The sequence below is a fragment of the Oratosquilla oratoria genome, chromosome 2, assembly GCF_046742065.1.
Source record: "Oratosquilla oratoria isolate Oo_2021 chromosome 2, ASM4674206v1, whole genome shotgun sequence".
Lineage (NCBI taxonomy): Eukaryota > Metazoa > Arthropoda > Malacostraca > Stomatopoda > Squillidae > Oratosquilla > Oratosquilla oratoria.
The window spans coordinates 59,442,303-59,460,305 of NC_134778.1; the positions used below are offsets into that span (position 1 = coordinate 59,442,303).

Genomic DNA, 18,003 nt, shown 5'->3' on the forward strand with positions numbered 1-18,003 from the left:
AAGAGGTTGGGGAGGCCTTTGTTTAGTAGTGGACTCGTATTTGTTCACTAAAAACTCATTTTTTCTTCTTTTCTTTTAAGTGGTCATTTTATTTCCAGGAAGAACAAAATTGACCAGTGACCAACCAACATGTTTCTCTCTAAAATGAATAAAAAAATAAATAAAAATTGGTCCATCCTCTTCTACCGTTAGATCATCTCAACCAGCTTATCCATTCCTCAAGGCAGCTCTCTCTCTCTCTCGTAACTACTTGTCAAATTAGTGCCCACCTTTAATCCATAAAAAACACGACTTTAACTAAGAATAAATCAGCTAAGACATAAATGAAACATATATATTGTTTGTTTAATAAATGTGAGGTGACAGTACACAGCGCCTCCTGAGAGCCATTCACGCACACCATCCCCCCCCCCCCCGGGGAGGGGATGTACATCAGTTCGAGAACCAGAACAAAGTTCGAGAACCCGCGCCCTGGGGCATCGGGGTCATCATCTAACCAGGAACTGAAGAGAGGAACGAGTTCCTGCACGACATGCATGATGCATCATGCACTTGCAGCAGTCACACACACACACACACACACTGCGTATGTATGATTAGTACACATGACCCCGATGCCAGCTTTCATATATCCACATGCTCAGAGAGAGAGAGAGAGAGAGAGAGAGAGAGAGAGAGAGAGAGAGAGAGAGAGAGAGAGAGAGAGAGAGAGAGAGAGAGAGAGAGAGAGAGAGAGAGAGAGAGAGAGAGAGAGAGAGAGAGAGAGAGAGAGAGAGAGAGAGAGAGAGAGAGAGAGAGAGAGAGAGAGAGAGAGAGAGAGATCCAAATGGGGCTAACCTCTCTCTCCGAAGAGTAATTGGCAGTTAAGCAAGTCTTGGAAAAAAACAGAGGGAACCACCCGCCTTCCTGCTCAGCGCACACACACACACACACACACACACACACACACACAATTAGTTTCAATTCCCTCTGAATGGTGTTTAGGGAATCAAAAAACGTGATTACACAAGGAATTCGACCCCCTTTCGCCCCCGATGCCACGGTCGCTCTCGCATCCCGTCGCCAGGTGATTATGTTAGTCCCCGTGGCGCCCTGTCCTGGCATACCGGGCGGCACTTTCCTTTTCATGTCGTCTGCCGCCGTCTGGTGATTTTATTCGTTTGTGGCACCTCAACTGCTGAGGCTGACGAAATGTGGCATTTGATGTGTGTACAAATAATATAGCGATTTTTGCTTCCATGGTCATCACAGCCCCCACCAAAAAAAAAAAAATAATAATAATAAAATAGAATAAATAAATAAATAAATGTCATAAGCATACAGTTAGCATGGCTACATAATAATTCCCAACAGTGATTAATTATGTATTGTGTGTAAATCTAAAATACAGATGATGCTTCTGTAACTTGAGTGCATACATCAGTGCTTGTTGGCACCGGTGCCAACAGGCACTTTGTTTCTCTCTTTTTGCCACGCTTTCTCTCTCTCTCTCTGCCCCTCCCTCTCTATGCCACGCAATCTTCACCACCCTCCTCTGTCACGCTGTCTGTCTATCTCTCCTTTCTATCCCTCCTCGCCTACCCGTACAGTTCCTGCGAGACCAAAGATAAACTACGACACATCCTGAAGAGATCTATCACAAGCAATGTATGCATGTATGTGCCGAGGCAAGCCCAGAGAATCAGTAATATACCGGACGCAAAACCGGAATGGACGAGGATGTATTACTACCAGGATAACCGCAACCCGTTACAACTTAACAAGCCGTAATTCCATTTTGGGCTCTACTTTCATATGACTGGTACTGAACGATGATGAACTGATAAAAAAAGTACATTGTATTACTTGTAATATATACATACATATATATATATATATATATATATATGTATAGATATATATATATATATATATATATATATATATATATATATATATATATATATTCTTCTAAAAAACGCTGTGGAAGTCGGGGACAGGTGGTATTACGGTGACACTTTGTCCTAAAAATATTCTTGAAAAAGCGCTTGGGTAAGTCGGGGTCAGATGGTATTCTTCTTCTTCTTCTTCGCGTTCCTCTTCTTCTTCTTCTTCTTCCTCGCGTTCTTCTTCGCAATTTTCTTCGCGGTCTTCTTCCTCGCGTTCTTCTTCGTGCTGGGGATCCCGTGTTGGGGTTCCGCCCCGAGGCGGAGGCCGAAGGGGAAAACGAGGGATTAGAGCGCGCAAAGCTGCGGCCGTAGGCCGCTGTTTGCGCAGCCAAGCTCCCGGCGAAGCCGGGGAGAGCGAACCCCGCGGCTTGTATATATATATATATATATATATATATATATATATTTTTTTTTGTTAAATATATACATATATATTCTCAATGCATTATGAGCATTCGAATCCCTGGATGATCCAACATAACCTGACCTGACCTAACATTGCCTCATGATGTTTGACACAGCCATAAACCACTGCAATATTCATCCTATGCAATGCTGTCTTGTGTTTTTCTTTCGGGGGGAGGGGGTTACGCCACAACCCGGGACTACTGTTCACACTTTCCTGACATTGCCTCCAGCTGTGTTATCACACCACGATAACATAGTGTCTGTTCAGTAAGAACATTTACGCCTGTTCACGGAGAGAAAAAAAATCGATGTTCTGTTTGTTACATCGGCCTCCCAACCGATTAAAATCGCCTGGCGCTAGTCTTGTTAAAAATATTCTTAAAGAAATTAATTTTCTTAACATTGAAATGAAATTTAAAGACTGTTTAGCCGAAAGAAAATGAGTTTCCTTCAAAGCAGACCATTTTCATAAGAGGTGGCACAGCTTCCCCTCTTTGGCACTGCGCGCACTACAATACTGTGTTTGACAACCACACCCATTCACACGGCCAAACCACACTTCAAACACTTGTTTGACAAATCGGGTTTGACCGTGTAAGTGGCCATTTAGACCTATCAACGAATCTTATGCAGATTCTATCTGCCGCCAGGCGATTTTATTCAGCGGAGGGAAACTTCCGAGGTCACACGTATATTCCCTTCCCGACGTACATCCTCGTCTGTAAACACGGACATCATAAGATTGCCATATCAAGTCTATTTCCATTGGTCGTTGACGTGGAAGTTTCCACATTAGCCCTCCAATCAGCAGTCGAGGTTTTGTACAGAAGTCTCCGGGTTCCGAAAGATATGACGCCGGAGCAAGCAAGAATGGTCTTCATTCCCTCTAGCAATAAGGTCGACATTAGTATACCTCATCATGATCTGAAACTTCGTTCAATGACTTGACTACAGTATGTATTCAATGTCTCGTGTCTTGGAATCGTTCAAACTTTGTGATAAAGATCTTTATCACGTGACCTAATGTGACCCTGACGTATAACGCTCCCTTGTGACGTGAACTTCTCGCGGGAGGAGTGACGAAATCACGTGACGTAAAATCGTGACAGAGAATGTAACCCACACAGCTGTAACCAATTAAAAAGTTGTCGCAAGATAACTCTAGTGGGCCGATTTTTTATCACAAGACAACTTTTTTCTACCCTTTAACGAGACAACTTTTCCGTTTACAAATGTCCAGTTGTTTGATTAGGAAACGTTTCTGTTGCCTGGCTGTAAATCAAACAACTTTCTAGTTGTCCGATTTTTAACCGGTTAACTAAAAAGTTGCTCATCGGCACAACGTCAACACTTCCAACGACTTCAACTCGTGATAGTAGTTGAGTACAGTTGGTACGCCTGAACAGATATCTTGCATTAATTCTAAAAACAAACAGATCAACAAATATATAATAATAATAATAATAAATTAATGAATAAAAATGTAGCACCGCCACCTGTCCCCAGCTAAATAATTATATAAAATTTCTGGTTGGCGCCAGGCGATATTATTCGGCCGAGGGATAACCTTCCCCCCCCCCCCCCGCATCCGCCCACCCGCGGAGAGTGAGGCCAAAATTGTCCTGAACACGAGCATCTCGCTAATCAAATAACGCAATTAAGTTAACTCGCACTAACTCGGTTTAAACTGTGGCAGGACACGATGAATGCGCTATGCGTGTATGTATGTATGTATGTATGTATGTGCGTCGTATTGACCATATTCGCAATAAAACAAGCAAGAATGAATCCTCAGTAGCCATTAACCTCGCTTGCCCACAAGAAAATACACTACCTGGCTACACGGAATTACATATATGGTTCTATGTGCGTATGTTTGTGTGTATGTACATGTGTATGCAAGTGTGGATATGTATGGTGTGTGTACGAATGCATGTATGCATAGAGGTATGTACGTATGTATGTACGTATGTATGTACAGTATGTACCTGTACTCAAGCCAGTGCGCCAGGCAGATACAGGCAAGGGTCCCTTACATAAGCTTTCTCGATGCAACTTAAGCGCGCAGGGTTCCGTTGTGCCGAATTAAATCACCTGGCAGCATCCAGGGACAATGCACGAGTTGTGAATAACCATGAAAGGGCCAGCCCTTGCAATACAGTGATTATGTTTATAAACTGGGCTCTCTAAATCAAATGCACAAGGATCAAATAACGGCAAAGTCACATTTCCCAGAGAGACATCAGTAGAAAAACGTGTATGGCATTTTCCATGCGTGTGTGTATGTAAGGTCACAGCACTACACATAGATTGGGCAACATCCGACCTCTGAGCTCTCACCCCTTGAAGGCAATAGCTGTCGATGACGAGTACAGCACGTGATCCAAGACCAAGTTAACAAACAAGGACACGTGATAGTCACCTTCAGCCTGTGGCCTCGCTTATCTTTCGCAAGATAACCCGCAGCCCCCGAGTCAACCGGCCACGGTCATCGGGCTGGTTCATAACCCGGTCATGTGAACTAACTATAAAGTGAACACCACCATAACCGCCTTCATATTCTAACCAGAAAGAAAGCAGTTAAGTTAACCGTTCCCGCTCTTTTCTTGCTCCTTTCTTAACGACGCAGAGTGTTGCTTGTTAGGCAACCCCTTACTCAGAACCCCGATAACGATATCACGATAAGGCGCAGCAGGAAAGCTGGCAGGCTGGCCACCAATCCGCCAATCACATCACCTCCGCTATTGAACCGAGGACAGTAACATGACGACATACACACACGCACACTATATGTATGTATGTGTGTATATATATATATATATATATATATATATATATATATATATATATATATATATATATATATATATATATATCTCCCCGTCTACATTATCTTTCCTATTTATTTATACCTATATATATCTCTCAGACCTACCGGCACTTGGTGTTTTATGCCTCTCCCTGTATGTGTGTGTGTGTGTGTGTGTGTGTATGCGTGCGTGTATGTGTGCGCCCGCAGGAGAGGTGTGCATGTGTCTGGATTCAGGGCGAAGTCCGGCGGTCTCCTTTTACATAACCCGAGGTCTTGCGTCTTCCTGCGCGATGACCATCACGTACAGAGATCCGTCAATACGGTCTAGTATTAGCATCTATTACCTCTTCCGTGCTTTCAATATCAACTTAGATCTCCCTAGAATACCTGCTCTCAACCTAACGTACTGAATTGAATGAATCAATCGTTGTTATCAAGTATCTACCAATGATACAGCACTTTGTTTAAAGCGGTTGGTTTAATAATTTTGCTCTGGATTAAACGAAATTACTTTGGTCTTCTTGCTGAGACGTAGCTCCCTCCTCCCACCTCCCTCCCCCGGCATCCCCGATCATCCTGGCAACAGCCACAGGGGCAAGGAACCGGCTCGAGGTGCACCTCGGCAGGAGCGGCTTCAGGTTCCTGAACCGGTAACACCGGTTCGTCTCTCAAGGTTCCGAGGACACTCGAGCACGGCACATCAACGTATCTACCGGAGTAGCAGAAACGGGTTTTAACGAGCCAGACACCTGGGAATGGTAGCATCGTCTCTCTCTCTCTCTCTCCCTCCGTCAGTGGTGGCGAATTGATACAAACACGGACTAAACTACCACTAGATTCCTTCTTGCATTTTCTCACTTTACCAAAAACTGGCCACAAATTCATCTTAAGAGGAAACTTCGTTCAAGCTCCCATAAAAATTTACCGACAACCTAAGCCAATCTACCTAAATCCCCAACCTCCGTGTAAAAAAATAAATAAAATTAAGTTAGATTAGATTTAATAAACAAACGCGGGGTCCACTAGCCCCATATACTGCTACTGCAAATTTCCCCAATACACTAGCGTATTCAGACCACCACAAGGCCATGACATACATCACAGATACTCATCTGAGAATGGCATTCAAACAGTTCTCTCCAACTGGAAAATTAAAAAGTTCGAAACTGACCAATATTAGAAAAAAGTGCAAAAACCACAAAATAAAATAAATCATCCAAAACAAACAAATTCACTAATACCAGAAACATTAACATCATGGTACAACGTAGAGAACATTTCTATTCCAAATGTGGGGAATTCCAGAACTCGAGTGAATTAATATTTGGGAAAGCCACTTCTAAATAAAGTAAAGACCCTTTATTCCCTTCCAAAATTCTATTCTGGCTCACGTCAAATGGTATTACCTTACCTCTGGGCCACTAAAAGAGAAAGACGAAAAAAAAAAAAAAAAAAAAAAAACAGCCAGGCCTCTCTCGCCTCCTCGACCCGACCATCGAAATGTCAGGACCGAAATCAGGACAACGGTTTCTCTATTCCAGCCACATTCTCAATAGGCGCTGCCCTCTCTCTCTCTCTCTCTCTCTTCCTCCTCCCCTCGACCGACATTCCTCTTCCCCTCAAAGGGCGCAGCACCTCCGATGCCCTCCTCTTAAGGGCCATTTACACGGTCAAACTGTTTGTCAAACCCGGTTTGACAACCAAATATCCCTTTCACACGGTCAAACATCACTTCAAACACTTGTTTGACAAACCGTTTGACTGTGTAAATGCCCCTTTAGCCTCTCTCTTCCAACGATGCCACACACCCCTTTTAGCAGTTGTCACTTTACCCCAACGAGCCCCCTTCAGCACACATCCCTTACCGAAATATCAACAAATAAAAAAACTTAAGTACAGTAAATTAATAGATAAATAAACAAGTAGCTTTAGATAAACAAAGGAATGAATGAATAAAACAATTAAAATAAACGAGCGAATAAATCACATAAAAACAAAATGAAATAAATGATAAATAAAAAAAATGAACAAATAAATAATGTAAATGCGTATGACCTTTCCTCCTCCATTACGTAATCCTCTTCCATACTCTGACCTGACCTTGTACCGAGTGGCACTTGCGACAGGAATGACCCACATCGAGTATTGAGGAAAAAATTAACAAAAGTCCCGGTGATCGCTTTTACTAGGACAACAGCTGTGTTCCACTTATTTCTCACATGTAAAGAATTAATTATTGACATCAAAACTTCACACATGTACGCCAGATTAAGTAGGGCGGGAATTATAGTCGTAATGACAATAATAATAATAATAATAATAATAATAATAATAATAATATACATACAATTGTTGCCAAGATTATCAATTAACCGTCAGTAATAATTACTACATTATTTAATGAAGATTGTAAGGACTGCGCGCGCGCGCGCGCGTGTGTATGTGTGTGTGTGTGTGTGAGAGAGAGAGAGAGAGAGAGAGAGAGAGAGACCATATCGATGAAGATCCGTGTTGTGAACAACTTTGAAAGCCACTTGAACCTGGGAAAGAGAGCGAAAAGAGCAGAAAAAAAATAATTAAAAGAATAAAAAAGGAAACGGGCAGGACAGTCAGTTGAGTGACCGAAAGATACAGCAAGTGAATGGACAACAAGAGATGACGGATGGAGAGAGAAGACAGAAGTTTGCAGGAGTGACGTGGCAAAGGCTGGTGATGGCGTAGATGACTTCTGAAGTCAAATTCAGAAACGCGGCGGGGAACCGGGGGATATTGGGAACGTCCCTGCATGTGACCAGATACAGAAGATCCCAGATGCCTGGGCAGGACACCACACAGCTTCCACGCTCCAGCATCCAACTCATCTTAGGACGTTTCCTTTCTGACCCTCATCTCGATCGGCTACCCTCCTGAAAGGGGGGGGGGGAAGAGTCGCGCCCTCTGGCGGACGACCACCACGCTCCCCATGGGCAAGGTCTTCGCACTCTGGTGGACGGGTGGTCGGTGATTTGAGGGATGCGCGGAGGCCACGTGGTTGCAAAATATTCTCAATCTGGACACCGGATGTGGTGAAACTCCAGCGTCGGATTCAGAATAAGCAACTGCTAAATCGCTCAGTACACAAAAATTTTGGTTTCTGGTTTTCCTTATATACACATAGTACACAGTCGAACACCAAACAGTAAATTCTTCTTAAGGTTTCCGCCCTTCTATTCTTCACCTCCTCCTTGTATTCTATATAGCTTCTCCACTCTCTCCTACCGACACCCCTACCTTTTGCACACCCATGATCTTGCTTGCATTTGCCCTTCGCCTTCCTTCCCTTCCCTCCATCTAGAAAATATGTAGCTCACCGGTTACCTCGTTTCCATTCTCCCCACATGCCCGAACCATCCAAACACGCCTTGGTTTGCCTGCAGGACAACCCCGGCCACGGGATCGCCTTTGGTCTTTATGACATATGTGCATAATGCCGAAGTATACGGGAACGCGCGCGCGCGCGTGTGTGTGTGTGTGTGTGCGTGTGTGTGTGTGTGTGTGTGTGTGTGTGTGTGTGTGTGTGTGTGTGTGTGTGTGTGTGTGCGTGTAGGGGTCGATACTTAATAAACCAAGATTAATAAGGAAGAACACGCCGAGGACACAATACACTTGATGCTCATGCCCAGAACCGTATTCGGGAACATCAGACCCCATACACACCCAGCCTGGGCACAACAATAACACAATGGGGGATATAGGGACAATTCACGTTATCTGATACGGCGTGAGGCTCTCCTTCCCTCCCTTAGTGCCAGGGCCACCCACCCACCCGATCTCTATGTGCAAGAATGCGTTCTCGGTGCACGCGACCTTTCCAGGACCGAGCTCCGCCCTCAGCCAGAGTCCAGTGGGGCTTCCAGTTTTTCGATCCAGCGATACCAACCCCCTATCTCCCTCCCTCCCTCCTTGCCCGCCGAGGCAACTCGAAATCAACTGGATACGTCCTCTCCGAAGGATACTTTTTAGTACAGAACTGATCAATATATGGCTTCAACCTTTTCTAATAGCATTCACTATATATATATATATATATATATATATATATATATATATATATATATATATATATATATATATATATGCATATTCGTTCAGACCTTACTGCTAAAGCGTGCCCTAACTTCAATAGCTTTCTATACGTAGCATCAATTTCTCTCATGACAAAGATACCATTCCAGACACCCACAAGAACCTAGAAAAGTGTAAAGTACGAAATAACCAAGAACACCTACGTTGAAAAAAAGACAGCGTCACAATGCGCCAGAGCAGCAAAATGGTCAACCGGCTAACTACTGGGCCGGTACCCAGTAAGCCAACTGCGACCGGCGGACTCCTGCCTCCTTGGGGGGACTACCAAGTGCCCCAAACTGCGACCAGGGTTGTGGTCTTCAACCATACTAAGTGATACGGATCCCCCAACTACACAACTTCAGGAACACACACACACCTCTCATCCTGGCATCAGCATATATATATATATATATATATATTATATAATATATATATAATATACATATATATTATACATCTACTGTACACACACACACACACATATATATATATACATACATATATATATATAATCATCATTAGGGTCTTTCAATTTACGGCATGCAGAAATTTTAGGTTAGGTCAGATTAGGTTTCAGATTAATATTAATTTCTTACCTCTCTTAAGTTGCTGAAATCAACTGCATGCCGTAAAATGGGAAAGATCCCATTATCATAATTATCATTACTATTATCAACATTACTACTATTATAATTATTCTTAAGTTATAAGGCCAGAGAAGGTTCACGACGACCCATTGCGTGCAGGAGGTGCAGTCCTTCATTAAAGGTTGCTCGCACGCATACTCGCCATTCGAACCTCCAGCCTTTCTAGACAACGAGTCGATTATCCGAGTGCTGTATTAACGGGGTCATAACACGACCACACCATTCTGTGCGTGTAAATTCGGGTGCCTCGAGGATCTCCACCAACTCGTCGTCCAGTAAGGGTGGTGTTTCGACCGACTACGTGGCACCTTCCCGGCCATCGCGAAGTTTTGAACCCGGGTCCCTCCGAGCGACGGCCGGGCCTAACCGTTTGAATTACACCGCTGCTGCTAGCGATTTGTTATATATATATATATATATATATATATATATATATATATATATATATATATATATATATATATATATATAAACTCTCCAACCTCAACATGTTCAGCGTGCCACACAACCGCCAATCACAAAAAAAAAAAAAAAAAATAACAATAATAATCTCCCCATACTTATCACTAGCGCAGGAAACAACATCCTCTCGCATGATTGTGTATAATGCAGTCTTCCATTATGTGTTGTATGGTATGGGGTGAAGTGTTGCATCCTGGGTAGCTGTTCACAATGCGGTCATCCAGCCTCTTCTGGTAGCTAAGAAGTGCTGGGTGGTGGCCGCACCGCAGTCTGGCCAGGTGGACTCTGTCCTTTCGTGGGAGAGAGGATTCAGAAGGGTGGGTATCAGGGGGTCTGGCATGCAGCAGTGTGTTGTCTTTCAGTGTGTTAATGGAGCGGTGAGTGATATGATTATAAATATGTTTCCGGAGGCTGGTATTTGGTTGTTGTGGAGGAAGAGAAGAGAGTATCTGTGTGTGATACAGGTCTTGCATTATACACAATCATGCACGCAAACAACACAACATACACTCTATAAAGGATTTGTGGGAAAAGCCAGTTTCGGCTGTGGCATTCCTTGGGGAGACGGGACTGCTCGGACAGACAGTCTAGGAAACGACAACAACAACAACAACCTCCTCTCGCATATCACCAACCTCGGTATTATCACCGTACGATAAAACTTCATAATGACCACATGTGTGTTGGACAAAGAAGAAGCGATACAAGGCTGTACCACGACACCGTGCACGGGCTACAGAGTAGGTGTAGTGTGTGTGTGTGTGTGTTGGGGGGGGGGACTTATGTCCTTCCTAAACAACTTCCTGAATCATCATCGCGTTCCAGAACCAAGAGCCTCTTTTATTTATCTATTTATACACTTTAGTATTTATTCATGTTTATTTGAAGATTTTATTAATGCCTCGGAAGGTTAACTTTTATTCACTTCCGTCCCACTTCCATCCTCGGAACCCAATGGCTTTCGACTAACAATCAATAAAAAATAAACCGATAAATGCAATTACATGTAAACAAAATAAAAAATGTCACATTGCAAAATATCCCGCCCATCTCCATAACCTGCTCCTTCCACGCCGCACAAGGAAAATGGTGTAGTCTACGAAGTTGTCGCGTACTCCCGATGTTGGAGAAATCCCGTGCATTTCTTGCACAATACGAGAACACCATTGGTGCCTGAGGCCGAATTTACAAGATCCTGACCCCAATTTATAAAAGATCCTAAACCCAATGGCGGAGATTTTACCTAAATCCCTGTGTCGACGACCTAAATGCTTATGTCTAGACATAACCTCGGCATTATGGACAGCCGATTATGGTAAAAATCTCTGCCATTTTGAAGATTTATGTCTAGTCTTAGTGGTTATCATCTTTTATAAATTCGGTCCCTGGTCCCCGCCCCAACGACAGGAAGAAAGGTCCAGTACTTGACAGGCACCAAGAAGCTCTTCCCGTGTTGCTAAGTGGGTTCCCCCCTCCCCGTCTCGAAGATTGCTGCCCGGGGCAAGGTGCTATCGTGGTACACTGCGAGAGCGAATCACAATTACCGTACCCAGTACAGACCTTCAATCGGGCTGAACCTGAGAATTTTGTTAAATCGTTGCCAAGCTTGACTAGCCCCCACCCCCTAACCTTTTAAACCGGGGAATCAAACCAAAGAATCCCATCCGCTATACCATTTAGCCCGGGGGACAAAAAGACAAAAGGCAGATAATGTTCATGTCACTGGAATAACTGACTTGTTGAAACTATTCTCGCCCTTTTCAGTCTGAAGGTAAGTTTCACCTGAATAAAATCGCCTGTACCCGCCAGACGATTTCATTCAGTTCTGAGGAAACTCCCAGTTCCCGTCTCACATGACTGCAGAGAATAATGAACAAGGATTTTGTTGTGGATAAAGATAAAACCATTCATCCCCAAGAAATACCTTGGGTTTCCAATGGGATATACTACAATTCTTGCACAACTACAAAAATACTAATAATATTGATGAGTATTCACATTATTGATTAATATTGACAGTATTGGTAAGTTCTGAAGACATGGCCAGAGTCCCACTGACATCTGTTTCACTAAACCACCCCTTGCAAGTGCCTGTCATTTGCACCACAAGTACAAAAACCCTCCCACATGTTACGAACTCACAAGGCAAAATGTGTTTAGTTACATCTAGGGCAATTAGCATCTGCTGCCAGGCTAATTCTGTGTTGGTACTGTTTTAGTGCAGAGTGGTGACCTGAATAATGAAGTTGTGTCAGTGCTTGCTTTTGCTTGCATTGGGAATAATTTATCTACTGGGACAATATTTGTGGGAGTTTGGTGAAGTATCCAACTTGATATTCTATTCTAAAATGCCTGTTTCATGATCTGAGTGTATTTTTTTTTTGTATGAATATAACAAGGGGTACTGGGGATAGTTTTTTGTAGAAATTTGAAAATAATACTGCTGCACTTACTTTTATGTTGCTTTTGGTACACAATGTTTGTGTGAAGTGATGTGAGGGGCGGGTGGGTTTGCGAGCTTTTGCAAAGATCTGTGTGGCTATCATTTTCATGAGAAGGATTCTGGTTTCCGAGTGTAATGTTCAACTGCTGCTGTTTTTCCGAGTGCTTTATTTTGTTATATTGGTGAATAATATGCTTTTGCATGTGTTAAGAGTCCACCTCTGTGTGTTTTGTATTTGAGCGAGTGCAGGAAGTACATCCAATTTGTTCCAGTTTTCAGTTGTTTAGTCTTAGTAAGGTGCATTCTACAATAAGTGGAACCCAAGAACAGCAGATGTCTGCACATGGGAATGATTTTGTCCATTAAAGACATATGCGAAGTCTTGGGTTTGTTTCTGTGTTACCAGTTTGTACAGTACATGTATGAGGGTTAGCATTGGCGTGTTGCTCTCAATAACTGAAAAAGTTGCAAGAAGACAGGCACATCTTGAAACACACATACAAAAACACAGTAATTTTTACCTCCCACGGCTTGTTTAGAATATTGGAATGCGCTAACTCAAATCCCACTCGTGAATGGCTTAGTTTTTACAGGAGTCACTAGGTGTCCCACTTCAGTCAATCTGGTTTTGTTCATTAATGCCGACATCTAAAGCTTAGGTACAATTTGTTATATTTCTGCCTGCATAACTGGAATGCATAATGTCTTTTCAACTCTATAGTCCTCCCTCATTACCAAAATTTTTATATATATATTTTTTGACATTCTTAAGTCTAGATTTCAATAAAATCCCAACATTCAAATGAAAGTTTTACTAGTGTGTCAAACTATAAACTGAGATATGCTTGTGATGAGTATAATGGTACAAATACTACAGGTTTCCTTACAATAAATATGTGTGATAGAAAAATCTACATGTATTCCCAAGTCAGAAACCCAACCCCCTAAATCCAAAGCCTCAGGGATGCAATGTTGCTATTTTACATGCATTTTGTGTGAAAATTAATTCAAATTGTACTAAAAAATCACATCACAATATTACTCCAAAAATAAATCCATAAATCGAGAATAACCTATACAGGATGGAAAGAATGAAGCAATGTGAAAAAGCTGGCATTAAACTCCTTCCAGAGACCAGGTACTGACCCTAGGGGCCACACCTCAGGGAGAAGACAGGTACATGAATTCCTCTGGACATTGGGTTGTAGGCCAGTTTCACTCCGAGGGCATTGTCACATTGAGAGTACGTCTTTTCATTTCCTTCGTGTCACTTCTTGAAGGCACAGTATTCCACAGACTGAGTTTTCCTCCATGAACTACAGAAGAGAACAAAAATGTGCAATTCACCACAACTGAACATCTATTTTTTGGTACTTTTTGTCAAAAACGTTTAACAAGCTAATAAAATTTCATTCACAAATATGCTTAATGGAATGTGCATGATGCGAGCAAGAGATGAAGATTTTCCGGTCCCATATCCAACCACTTTGCTTTGTGGGCAACAGCTGACCAGGCTGGATTAAGAAATAAATAAATAAAAAAGAAAAACTAGCAATAGGAAGAAACCCTGAATCGTTTCCGTGCTGTATCACTGTTGGGCAGTTTCTATGTTACCCGCTCAGAGTTGTAGGAGTAGGGGCACAGTCACCAACAGTCAGCTCTCTTTATATGAAAAGATAGAGGAATTGAGCTGCAGTTAGCCAAGAGATCTTGGACCCAGTCTAGCGAGTGTCAGCTCTGACCATCTACAGATGTACTGTATGTGAGAATGTTGACAAGTTCTGAAGATGGGAATATGCATTGTATTTGACCCATACCTCTGCATCAACCTGATACACACTGTTTGACTTATGCAAGACCTGTTCACTTATTGGCATGCTCTTGTAAACTCTCATAATGATGCTCTCTCCATAATGTAATTTCAGTGCCAGTTTTTAAAATTATGAATGACAACCATAATTCAAGAGGCTGCCACGGACTCCAACCTATGAATCTGGACAAAGCTAAACAAGCATCAATGAAAATGAACATGCGTGGACATAAAGGTTTTTAAGTTTGTACATGGGTATTTTGCTCGCAACAGCCAGTACTTCCATCTTTGGGGACAATATTGCAATAAAAAGTCATACAGGTAATAAAGTACAGATTTAAGTATAATCCAATAGAGATAGAAGTCAAATGTGACCAGCATTCTTTCTTGAGCAGAAATTAACCTTCATTGATAAAACAATGCGGCATGACTGGTCCACATGAAAATCTCTAAAATTGCAAAAACTTTGACTGCATAAAACTCAAGCGATTAATACTCCATACAGGAGCTCAACAGTCTTGTGTGGATTTATAATAAACAAGGTCACCTTATTAGGAGGAACATTCCATTGGGATTCATATTTCCAAGATTTATTTGGGAAGAACAAGACTAGTTATTGAGAAATGTATATATATTCTTTTCTTATCAAACTGTGGACAAATGGAACTTGCTGAGCTTGAACAAGTTAAAAAGAGTAGCAGATCTATTACATAAAAAAGGAGGGAGCTCACACCAAGCTTAAGTCCTCCTGCTCCCCTGGTAACAGCCATTGAAAACATCCAAGTGCCATCAGCAGATTCGAGTAAATTATTCCATTGCAAAAACCCTCCTTTAGGAATATTTTGGTTTTACCAATGTTGTAAAAAATTCAGATCACATAATAGTGTTTATGTTCTCACACATTTGATTCTTGTGCTATGCCTATGCCTTATACAAACTACCTTCAATTTCTCTGTTTGCGTATTTATGAAAAAATACAGTACAAAAAATATTAACACAATGTTATTTTTTCTGTAGTTTTAACTAGAGGAAGGACTGACTGCTATAATCATATATGCACAATCTTTCACACTGCAGACATTGGGAGGCAGCACCTGTTCATATGAATATACTGTACAAACAGGCCCCATTCATTAAAACTATAACTTCTTGGTAGTAAACATAACACAAGATAATCAATACTTTTGACCTAGCAAAACACATACACTCCACCATGTTTGTTGTCTAACGTAACTTTCGTCCTTCACTGATTATTTCGCCTTTGTACAACTACTGTTCCCTGCTGTGCATGTCGACAAAACAAAGATATAATAATATGCAGTGCGCAGCACCTGTGAGTTTCTCAGTTATACGTCCAAAACAGCTGGTATACGTACAACCAATCGCTTTGTCCCTCACCAAACCCACTTCAAGAGCAGACGACGTGTGTATATTTATCAATTTCTCCTTGCGATGGCCAAACAAAACACTAAATTCTACTTATCTGTCATACTATATATATTCTAAATTAAAAATATATGTTTTTTACTTACTTGTTTACATAATACAAGTAACGGCAAAGATAGAAAATAATCCGCGCAACACTGGACTTCACTCACTACTCGATCAGAACAACAACTACTGACACATAGTTGGTGGCCAGAGCCTCCCAGACCCGAGACCAATGAACGGAATGTTCCGACACAGACAGCCTCCCAGAAACAGTTGGCCCCACATATCTCATATCGCATGGTTTTATGCGATTGCCAACACAAATTTATTTATTCAACTTTAATTGTTGTTATTTTTATGAAAATAAAGTGTGAGAATGACATATCTCACCATTGTATTCTTTCACTTTTTCATGGCAGAATGAGAGGGGGACCAAAACAGACAGTCCTTGAGATTTGTACAAATTTGCTGTCACAATATCTATTAACTGACATGACTTGGTGCAACATTATCGATAATCGTATGATTAATGTAATTAATATATTCTAAGACTGCATGCCTTAAGCAGCTCACAAACAGAAAAAAACAGGAAGGTGAGACAGCGGGATTTTCAGAATCCTCTATCATCTATGTATGCATCATTACATGCCTGATAAGGATAAATCTTCGCCTTTCCCATACAGATTTTTGTAAATTAGTACACATTATACCAAATAGGTTGCATTCAATTTGAAAAAAATATTCGATGTGATTTTATTTTGAAGAGTATAGGTCTGGAACACCTTGTTTCATATGCGTTTAGTGTCTTTAAAATGTAACACTGGATAGTCACGAGTAACTTCATGGTATAGCTAATACCTATTAAAGGAAGTTGTTGATAATTTCAAATTATTATTATGAAATGTAAGCAATAAAAATAAAGCGATCAGAAGTGGCGACATTCTACTCTCCTGCAGAAAAGAAAATTAACTAATGTGTAAACTGAAACGATAAAGATAACAGAAAGAAATAAAACGCAAACGTATGTTTGGAGAAATCTTAGGCCATGAGATGAGATTTTAGTCTGTAGTCAACGAGAAGAAGAAAGCATTAACTGAGGCAGAGAAAGAAATGGCTGGAGTAGAGATGAAAGTGACAACTGTTACGGAAGAATTTGGTGACTTGGCAAAATGAAGCTTGGAGACCCAACTCAGCGAAAGATACTATAATTTTTGTAATAAACGATACTGTAGCAACGAAAAATATTCAAGAATACCAAATAAACATAAGGACATGATACAGTGATAATATTGTTTATAGAACCACTGTATGAGACAAAAGGAAAGTCACTGAAATAAATAAATGACATATCTGAAAAAGCGAGCAAATTATAAGAACAACCGACACAGCGTCCGTTCCCCCTCTCCCCACCCTCTCTTGTCAGTAGTTTATCAGTATTTGTATCCTAGTCATCGTGCTCTCTTCAATATTTGAGAGACATGAATAATAAGAATGTTGCTATATTAGACTGATATTTGAAGGCAAATACTAATTGAAAGAAGACATTGTAAAATAACGTCATCAAAATGTCAGTTCAAGTAAAGCATAATCTTATGCCTAAGATCGAAATATATACACAAAAATGATTATGAGATGATAAAGAGAATTCTCAAAATGAGCTAATGACAAGGGAACTTAGGGAATATTATTGTAAACTTATGAATAGTTTTAGATATTTGGGTGCGAATGTGGCAGGAAAGGGAGGAGCGGGGGTGGAGGTAGAATGTAGATTGAGAGAAGCGAGTAAATGCCTTGGTGGATTGAAAAGTGTAATGAGAAATAGACATCTGGGAATGGATGCTAAGAGGAGGTTATATGAAGGAGTGATTGTACCAACAGCATTGTACGGGGCAGAGACATGGAACATGAGAGAGGAAGAGAGAAGGAGTTTGAATGTGTTTGAGATGAAATGTCTG

General features: G+C 41.4%; 1 protein-coding gene across 8 annotated transcripts in view; it reads right to left on the reverse strand.

The window, feature by feature from the left end:
* LOC143039006 (uncharacterized) overlaps positions 1-16,301 on the reverse strand; it is a 117,993-nt gene extending 101,692 nt beyond the window's left edge. The window contains exons 1-2 of one of the 8 annotated variants that reach the window (XM_076208872.1): positions 16,150-16,280; positions 13,954-14,123 (exon numbers count right to left, since the gene is read on the reverse strand). Coding sequence is in view for 4 of the 8 variants with exons in the window: in XM_076208849.1 (XP_076064964.1) it covers positions 12,818-13,010 (193 nt within the window). In the remaining 4 variants the exon portion in view is untranslated. Of the gene's footprint in view, positions 1-10,462; positions 10,655-12,817; positions 13,221-13,953; positions 14,124-16,149 lie in introns of those variants that run through there. The other 7 variants (XM_076208860.1, XM_076208865.1, XM_076208868.1 and 4 more) reach the window with 7 other exon arrangements.
* Between the last annotated feature and the right edge of the window lie 1,702 nt (positions 16,302-18,003).